Genomic DNA, 10,294 nt, shown 5'->3' on the forward strand with positions numbered 1-10,294 from the left:
TGAGGGTGGCTAACCACTTCAATGGGTGGTCCAGCCGCCCTTTACTTTAATATTCTCTTAAAATTACGTGGCAAGATCCAGACGGTTTAAAATCTTAGGAATTGGGAAGACTCAATCTTAGGCTTTGTATTGATTAGAAAATAAATGTTCGTCAGTCCATTATTAATAACTATATATTATTACCGTGTATCTCCATCTTGGACAAAGTAATAAATGTGAGGCAGTCCATTATAAAGGGAAGTGCGCCCATTGAAAGCAGGCCACAAATGAATGACAAAATTACAAATGAGAGCAGCTCTCTGAACTCCATTTAAACACTGGGCATTATTACTCTGCCTTATTAAATAACCAACTACTCCCCGGGCCAAATGTTACCGTCGATGATGTCGGAATTATTGGAAATTTGAGTAAAAATATGGTTAGTATTAGACTAATTATTTTAATTAAAAAAATTTGTAAGCTGTTGCAATACTAATCAAATTTGGCAAGTGCTTTAAAGGAAAAAAAAAAAAAAAAATTTTGACTTATAATAAGACATGGATGTGAATTTGGAAAGGATAAAAAATTATATTTAGTACTTAAGTTTTTATATGATTTGGATTTAACGTTCTTAATTTCAAGAATAAAGTCAGTAGGTTTTATCAAAGTTTAAAATTGGTTATTCTATCTTTTTATCATCAAAATTAATAATTTGTTATTTACGATATGTGTTTTATTGGATACGCCAATGTCTATCTCAACACCACGCCAACGAAATGACGTCTTTTGTTATTGTAGGTTTGCTCTTTAGATTCTTAGATTTTGTATTTCTTTATGTTTTAAGCGCAATGATTTTTTTGGGTTTTTAATTTTTATTTTTTATGAATGACTTAATATTTGTTGACGTGTGATTACACTAGAGTATTTATAATGTGTCAAATGAGACTTGTGGCATATGATAAACGGTTAGCTTTGACGGTAAAGTGATACAGTGACGTATTTTAAAATTGAGCAAGACTTAAAAATTATATACTTAAAATTGAAAATTTAAAAACTAAATTCAAATGAGATGAAAAGTTAAGGGTAGATATGATTTTTTCCTTTGGAATATAATAAGTGATTTGAAAAAAGAATAATAGTTAAATAAAATAATAAAAATAAACAGTTAAGATAGAGAATAAGACATGAAAAAAATAAAGTAACTAAAATTAAAAAAAAATAAAGGATTTTTTTTTTAAAAAATGATGTCCGAATGTGAATGTTGCTTGCTTGCTTGCGTCAAAAACTACCGGGTCAGATACAAAAAACGAACCCCTACTAGTCTATGCCTCGGAGAAACAAGTACCGAGGAAGAAATATGCTCGTTCAAAAGTTAAGGCCGCCAACCATATCCAATAACATAATCTATTTTTAGCTATTTAATATATATATATATATATATATTTAATATATATATATATATATATATATATATATATTTTAGTTAATACCATTTTTTTAATTTTTTTTATTCCACCTTTTTTTGTTTTAAAAAAATGATTTTAATAAATTTTTTATTGTTTTGAGAAGGAGCGGAAAAATTAGAGAGAAAATAATAAAAAAATTAAAAAAATTTATTCTAAAAGATCCGCTGATGAGCAAAATGGCTTATAAATAACTAAATTACCTATTATGAATTTGTTGGAGGTGCTCTAAGCAATATCTAAAAAGCATTAATAAATAAAAGATTCATCATATATTGAACTGATATATCTTTTATTAAAAATGAGTAATGTTATTTAATAAACTGTTATACGATTATCATATAACTTGATGATATAACAGTAAAAATCAATCATAAAAACATGACTTAAAAAAATACTAATTATAAGTGCTGCATCATTTCAATTATATGATAATTGCATACTAGTCTATTAAAAAACATTTTTCATTAAAAGTACATGTCCAATTTTAAGGAAAGCTTTGTCAACAATATATATATACACACCAATAACCATTATAGGATATTTAAATTAAGTAGCAAGTGTTTAGATATGATTTGGTGTTGGAAGTAAATTGGGTTTAGATGCTAGTTTTTAGGTTGTCAAAAGGTGCAAGTTGGAGAAGAAAAAAGTGTGGGGTTGCTTGGAATGAAACCAATCCCTATATGGATTTGGAGGCAGATAAATAGCTTTGTCGCAACGTTCTTGGTAAGAGTATATTTCTTGTTTTGTTCAAAGCTCCTACAAAGAAAAGGACTCGTCCTTTGTATTTACTTATTAAAACTGAAATTCACAGGGCATCATTTCAGCCACATGATTTGTCAGCACAAAACCCATGTATATTCAATCCTCCATTATGATGAAACCAAAATTCTCAGGGCTTTGTGGTCCAAAATGTGACTAGCCGAGAGAGATCAAATGGTACTGGAAGACGTTGAAAATGGCAAGCATGAAAATACAGGGGAGAGATGGGGGGCAAAAGGGTGAGAGAAGAGAGGGTGGCGTGCTTTAGCGGCAGAGAAAAAGCTCCTTTTAAGAGTGACTCTGACTCTGAGCCACCCTGTGAAACACAGTCCCCTACTTCCTATACACAAACCTCACTACACACTACGCATACACAAGCCCTGTTTTTTCCATTTTCCATTTTCCTTTTTTTTTTTTTTTTTTTTTGTTTGTGTTACTTTTGTTTGTTGGGTCTTTGGCCTTCTGCAAGATTCAGAGCTAGGAGAGACAACTGTGTCGGAGCCTTAGAGGAGGGTCGAAGGGGCATTGAGATTTGCGCCAAAAGAGAGAAAGGAAGATCTTGAGCGGATCAGGATGATTTAAAGCAAAGGCGGCGACAATTTATGAGCTTTTTAGAGAGAGAGAGAGAGAAAAAGAGGTACTCTGTTCCAGCTATTTTCTCTCTCTGACGCCAATTAATCTCTCTCTCTTACTCTCTCTTTACCAGCGCATTATTTTTTTTTCTCTCTGACGCCATTTTCTTCCTGTGTGTTCTGGAAACCATTTCTCTATAGGGGTTTTCGTGCTCGAAGTTTCTCTCTCGTTTTTCTCTTTCTACAAGCGTCATCTACGTCATCATTGAGCCTCGGAGTCAATGGGTAAAGCTCCAAGATCGAGGCGGGGGTATAATGGGAGAGTCTGTCTCGGTCCGGTGTTTGTCACGGTCTAGTGGAAAGCGTGGAGTTCTTAGGTAGAGGAAGTCGCGTAAGAACGCCATTTCTGGACTGGGGGGGTTTTTGGTTCCTTCATCTGGGTTTTTCCCAGAATCCGCCATTTTAGAGAGAGAAAGTTGGGGGTTGGGTGTGGGCAGCTTCGCTGGAAACAGAGAGGTTGGTTTTGTGTGATTTGGGGCACTTCCGAGAGGTATTTTGGGGTGGGCAAAATGAAGTTTATGAAATTGGGTTCGAAGCCTGATGCATTTCAAGCGGAAGGGAAAGCTGTCAGGTGAGAGAGTCTTTTCCTTTATTTGTTTTACTTTCATAATATTATAATCCATATATACGTTTTTTTCTGTGCTTTTTTTGTTTGTTTTTGGTTCTCTTTTTTGTTCATATTTAAACGCTAATTGTAATATATTTAAGCATAGCTTTTGTTCCTGAATTTAAGTTTTTTGTTTGTTTGTAGGATTTGTATAATTGATTGTGTTTCTTTGTTATGCTCTGGCAGATTTTAGTGAAAGCATACACTCTGTTTAATTTTGAGATTTATATGTGATACTGTTAAGTGGACATTTCTTATCTTGGTTACAAATTCTCAAATTATTTATGCCTTTCAAAATGGGCAAAAAAGGTCAATACCCTTTCGAAAATTATTTCAGCGAATAAAAGTTGCAGGCAAAAACAGAAAAGGGGGTATTTTTTTATTTTATTTTTTTGTGTAGTGGAATATTATCGTTTGAAGGAGAGAGGAAGGGAAGAAGAGGGGTATCTAAGGCCATTCAGGAGGTGGTCCAGCTATTTAACTGTCCTCTTTTAAAGAATTCGTGGTCCTGATATGGTAAAGACATCTGGGGTACCCAAGTTCTTTAATCATCAATTTGTCATTTTCTTTCTCTATACAATGACATTAATTCCACGAAACCATTTATGGTTTCTACCTCCAAAAAAGTTATAAATTCTGATCTTACATGCAGATTTGGATATATTACAGATGCGTCAAACTGGTCAGAGGAAAAGTTGACCAGTGGATGGATGGTTTGACTGTCACTAATCCAGCTCTGTAGCTGCAATAGCATGCCTGATTATGAAATATCATATTCTTGCATGTGCACTTTGTCTAGTTGCATAATGAGATATCGGGTGTAAAAAACAGAGCTGTGTTGGTTAATTCCTTTAATTATGTGACCACATGTTATGAAGCAAGTTGCATGTTTCTTTGACTCTATTGGTGTGTTAACTGTGGGCAATTTCTATTGTAACTGAGGGCAAGTTCTACATATAGAAACAGAGCTTTGCAGAGGGTGATGCAGTTATAGATAATTAGAAATTTGTAGTGTTCCTGTGCTGATAAAATGAGGTTTCAGACTCTTTGATTCCTATACGCAAATGCTGAGAGATACATATGTCATCTGGTCCAGTGTGGTCTGTCTTTTTTTGTTTTTGTTTTTACTTGTCTGCACAAGAGGAGGGAAAGAGGAGGGAAAGTGGGGAGGGGGATTCGAACTGGTGAACTACACTTCATGAGGCGTGGTCCCCAGCCGATTAGGCTTAGGTCTGTGTCTTGGACGTTAATTTTGGTTAAGATTTTGGATTTTGGACACCGGAGAGTTTTTCTTGACATTCGTGTGTGAACACAAGATAAACCTGTTCATCTATTCAAGCATCGAGCATAATATGTTCTTATCTTTTTTTTTTTTTTTCCTGAGCGCAGTATGTCATATGGAACTTAGAAAATAGCTCTTATGTTACCTGCAGGGGCTTGTTATTTGGATTAGGGAGTTTTGGTACTCAACATCGATTTCACTTTCCTTTGACGTTAATTTTGGTTAAGATTTTGGATTTTGGACACCGGAGAGTTTTTCTTGACATTTGTGTGTGAACACAAGATAAACCTGTTCATCTATTCAAGCATCGAGCATAATATGTTCTTTATCTTTTCTTTTCTTTTTTTTTTCTTTTTTTCCTGAACGCAGTATGTCATATGGAACTTAGAAAATAGCTCTTATGTTACCTGCAGGGGCTTGTTATTTGGATTAGGGAGTTTTGGTACTCAACATCCATTTCACTTTCCGTTTAAGACAACTATCTTTGAACTAGGATAAGTTGGATTATCATATATTCAGCAACTGACATTCATTTCACTTTTAAGTTATGCTTTTTAAGAGTGAGAAGTGGTGGAAAATTGTGCTGCACTGTGACTGTAACTGTTAACTCTTTAGATCAAAGCTATCAAATTTTGGTGTGAGAGCTTGGTGAAGTTTACTAATCAATGTTGCTCCCAGCCCTTCTGGTACTGGTGCCTTATATTAGGCTTGTTTTTGGGATTGAAGGTAGGTTCTATGTTCTTAGGAAATAGAAAACATTTCTATTGAGGATGTGTTGCATTACTGTAATGAAGAGTTCGTATCGAGTTTGTAGTTTTTGAGAATGGATGAAAAGAGCTTAGTAAATGTTCATACGACTTGTTGGCACCAGTTATTGAGGTCCATTAAATGAGTCTGAATTGTGGAAAGACTTCAAATCTGTCTATGCTGTTCCATGCAAAAACTAGTTTGAGCTGCTGAGTGGCAAGATTATTTATCTTGTTTACTGTTGCAACCCATAACTTTGATTATTGTTGGGTTTACTTAGGTGTTTCAAATGTCTGATCTATTGTTGGTTTATGAAATGATGATGAGTTGTCTCTCTGCACATAATTCACTTTCCAGGAGATGGTCATATGCATATAGATTTTCTATTGTACGTTCAACTTTATAGTGACCTCTTTATTGGCTTAGCATATCGTGTCCTACTCACGCAGATATGTGTCATCTGAATTGGCAACGGATGTCATCATCAATGTTGGTGAAGTGAAGTTTTACCTTCACAAGGTATGATACCCTTATGCTTTCCCATCAAGTGAGTTGAATTTTTACATTATTTTGACTGCTTGAATTCTTACGATGTCTTATCATATGGATTGGTCATGCTTTCAAGCTTTGATGACCTAACAATATGCAACACAATTGAGATTTACATTTAGCTAATATTCGAACCATTTTGAGTAAGTGCTAATGCTTTCCTTCATGCATACAAGCATGTGAAGAAAGTGGAACTAGTCCAACTCTGACCCGATGTTAGAAGATGTGTGTATGAATGGCTCTGTTTTACTTTTTTCACAAACTTGACATGTTACTTTTCTATTTTTGAAAAAAGAAAAATAGATTAATAAATAGATCATTTGCAAGGCTGAGGTTGTTAAGGGCTCATGCAAGATCGTCAATTAAAGCATCTATTTCCTACCTCACTCTGGAATATATGACCATTATTGTGAAAGTAGAAACACACCAAAACATCTTTTTATGTATTCCTTTCAGGATCTATTTCATGTTGTGTTTTTAGATGGTGATAAACCATTTTTTTAGTTCAAAATTTATACCAAATGGACAATATCAGACAAATTGCAAAACTAACAGAGCAACAAACATCAATTTTAAAAGACGCCAGTGATATGAGTAGTACTTCTGTCAAGAACATGGATCTTAAGTTTCAAACTTCAGATTTTATATTGTTGTCTTGGTTGGTTGAGGTTGTACCAAGAAAGGTGATGACGCTGTTTCTTGGACAATCTTTGGTGTTGTAGGTTTTCTGTTCCTAGGTGACTAACAAATAGTTATTGTTTCCTTCTGTATACACTACGTCCAATGAACATGAACCATTACGCTTTGCATGTTTAATGGAGTCAATGAAAAACCTTTTACAATGACTGCTTTTTCCCCCAGCTAGTTGGTTTGGCTGGTTTCTAATACGTTAACTTATGTCTTTGCAGTTCCCTCTCTTGTCCAAGAGCAATTGTCTGCAGAAACTTGTGTTGAAGGCCAATGAGGAGAATGATGACGAAATTCATGTTGTTGATTTTCCTGGTGGGCCAAAAGCCTTTGAAATTTGTGCAAAGTTCTGCTATGGAATGACTGTTACTCTCAATGCATATAATGTTGTGGCTGCTCGTTGCGCGGCTGAGTACCTCGAGATGACTGAGGATGTTGATCGAGGAAACCTAATATTTAAAATTGAGGTATTTCTCAACTCGAGTATTTTTCGTAGCTGGAAAGATTCCATTATTGTTCTCCAAACCACCAAATCTCTTCTGCCATGGTCTGAGGATCTGAAGATTGTTGGAAGATGCATAGATTCCATTGCATCTAAAACCTCTGTGGATCCTACGAATATCACCTGGTCCTACACATATAACCGGAAATTAGCAGAACCTGATAGGATCATTGAGGATGGAGTGAAGTTTCCGGAAAAAATGGAATCTGTTCCAAAGGATTGGTGGGTTGAAGACATATGTGAGCTGGAGATCGATCTTTACAAGCGAGTAATGATCACTATCAAATCAAAAGGAAGAATGGATGGTACTGTGATTGGGGAGGCACTGAAAACTTATGCAATTAGATGGTTGCCAGATTCTGTCGACGCATTGGTTTCTGATGCTCATGCCTGGAGGAACAAATCTTTGGTAGAAACAATCGTTTGCTTATTGCCATCTGACAAAGGTTTGGGTTGTTCGTGTAGTTTCTTGCTGAAACTGTTGAAAGTCGCAATTTTAGTTGGAGCAGACGAGTCATCGAGGAAAGATTTGGTGAATAAGATCAGCCTAAAGCTGCATGAAGCTTCTGTAAAAGATTTACTGATCCCAGCTCGGTCTCCCCAAATTACTATATATGATATTGAGTTGGTGCAATGCATTGTGAATCGATTTTTGATGAATGAAAAGTGTAATAGGGATATGGATGTTGAGAAGAATGAGAAGGGGACTGATAATTTTGTCTTGGAACTTGGATCCTTGTTGAATGTTGGTAAACTGATTGATGGATATCTTGCGGAAATTGCACGCGATCGAAACCTCACACTCTCTAGCTTCATTGACTTATCACAGATGATTCCTGAGTCGGGGAGACCAATTCATGATGGATTATACAAGGCTATTGACATCTACCTGAAGGTAGGCCTTCACTATGCTGTGCATTACTGCATGCTAATTTTCTGTATATTCTTATTCCAATAGTTAAGCCCTTGAATCATATGTGCACAAACTGGATTCATTCAAGATGCTTTTGCGTTATCTATAAAGTGGCCTTTCTCATGTTATATGATACAAGCAGATTACTGAGGAAGCCATCATTTCATAGGCTTCACCAATTCTTAGGACTGACCAGTATATCCTTTAGCATGTAACTGATCCCTCCATGCATCTCAAGTACCCCAATCTTACACATCTTAGGTAATTGCCGGGGTTAATCCCTCTGGATATTAACATTTGGGTTTAAACGTTGGGCCAATGCTCACTGAGGTTTCCTGATTTCAAGTTGAAGAGCAATTCAAACCAACAGTTCCTCTTGTTTATGCTTACTGAGCATTTGCTGTTACTTTTTTATGTTGGTGTTAATTTCTTATGTTCATGTTAATTCAGTACTATTGATACATAACTCATCAAATAAGACAGAATGAAGTCACTATAATACTTTGCTCTCTCTAGGTGAACGTGTACCAGCCAAGTTGTGATTTAGAAGATCCAACCTTTATGGATTTTAACACATTCCTAATCGTAGTTCTAATAGATTATTTTGAGTTCTGATAGATTATTTTGATTACAGGAGCATCCTAGTTTAACAAAAGCTGAAAGGAAGAAGTTATGTGAACTTATGGATGTCAAGAAACTGTCAATGGATTCATCCATGCATGCTGCACAGAATGAGCGCCTCCCACTTCGGGTTGTTGTCCAAGTTCTCTTTTTTGAGCAGGTTAAAGCAACTGCTGGTGTTCGGTCCCTTAGCAACAACAACAATTCTGGCGATGCTTCACGTTCCACGACAAATACAGATGAAGAATGTGAGATGACAATAGCTGAAAATTGCAGGACCCTCAAGAAGCAGATGAGTCAAATGAGGATAAAAGGCAATGAGCCCCGGAAGAACGGGAAATTGGCTAAGAAGAACAGCAAAAACAGCCGAAGCGGCCTGCAGTTGCTGCCATCCCGGTCTAGGCGAATATTTGATAAACTGTGGGCAGTGGGTAAAGGGCACGGAGACAACCGAAGCTCCGAGACATCTGGGAGTTCTCAGAGCCCAACTTCATTGGTTCCTGGAGACACCAAATCCTCAGCTTCAGCTTCAAGACACAGGAGGCATTCCATCTCCTAGAATGGAATTTGGGGATTCATTTAGATCCAAACAAGTGAAGGAGATTTCAAAAAAGTGTAAAAAGTGGTAGGTTTTTGTTATAGCTTATTATGGGTTTCAACTGTTTAGCTGCAAAATATTCTGAAAATGGTGTACTGCAGAAAAAAGAATGAAGAAAAGTAATGAGCCTTTTGGGTTATTCCTAACATATGTTGGCTCCAAACTGTAAGATTTATCCATCCTATAAAAGTCCACGTAGGTCAAATGGAGTAGGGCTCTTAATGCTTTATTGATGCTTGATGTTCTCCTTGTATGAGATCTTGATTCCTTAAATTAAAGGTAATGATTCAAGATTTTCCTTGAGCTAGCTTAATTTTTCTATAGGCACATCTTTTGGGTTAAGTACATATGCTGAGTTCCCCATTGAAAATAAACCACCATATTTTAGTCAAATAATGCTTGGATACGAAGCAGTTAAGGATAAGATACCAAGCACGAAAAGATTTAAAAATAAAAAAACTGTATGCTTATATATGTAGAATGTGCATGAAATTTGAATGGTATGGGATATATCTTTTAAAGTTAGAAGAAGCTTTTTTTAAAAGAATTTCCTTTATAAGCTCTTTTGTCAAAAATGGATTTTGGCCTTTTATAGAGAAAAGTATTTTTTTGGAGTTTTTACCGAAATGATAACATTTGTTGATCTTCATGGCTCGTATTAGTAAATAGTAATAACTCTGATGGAGGAAGTTGGAAAGCATGAAACTTAAGAAGAGCTTGTATATTCTCACATGTCCTCTAGATTCGGGTTCTTATTTTTTTGAACCTTTTAGATTTTTCATTTGGATTAAGGATTCGTCTGTTTCGAAATAAAATATTTTTCGTCGAAAAATGTTTTTAGCAAAAAAACATTTTACGGTGTTTGGTGTGTACGAAAAATTACAATTTTTTATTTTTATTTTTATTTTTATTTTTATTTTTATTTGGAAAAAATATAAAATGGTCACCGAAA

At 35.4% G+C, this 10,294-nt stretch overlaps 1 protein-coding gene across 2 annotated transcripts; it reads left to right on the forward strand.

Moving 5' to 3' along the window:
* The first annotated feature begins 2,251 nt into the window (after positions 1-2,251).
* Positions 2,252-9,642, forward strand: LOC132189238 (BTB/POZ domain-containing protein NPY1). 2 transcript variants are annotated; one of them, XM_059603872.1, is made up of 5 exons: positions 2,252-2,841; positions 2,978-3,407; positions 5,922-5,991; positions 6,930-8,105; positions 8,758-9,642. In XM_059603872.1, exons 2-5 carry the CDS (start codon positions 3,346-3,348, stop codon positions 9,301-9,303), a joined length of 1,854 nt encoding a protein of 617 aa, XP_059459855.1. In that variant the 5' UTR covers positions 2,252-2,841; positions 2,978-3,345; the 3' UTR covers positions 9,304-9,642. The 2 variants fall into 2 exon arrangements, with proteins under 2 accessions (XP_059459855.1, XP_059459856.1); XM_059603873.1 differs by lacking the exon at positions 2,252-2,841 and having other exon boundaries at positions 2,848-3,407.
* Positions 9,643-10,294: the final 652 nt, after the last annotated feature.

This window comes from Corylus avellana, chromosome ca8 (assembly GCF_901000735.1).
Source record: "Corylus avellana chromosome ca8, CavTom2PMs-1.0".
Taxonomy (NCBI): domain Eukaryota; kingdom Viridiplantae; phylum Streptophyta; class Magnoliopsida; order Fagales; family Betulaceae; genus Corylus; species Corylus avellana.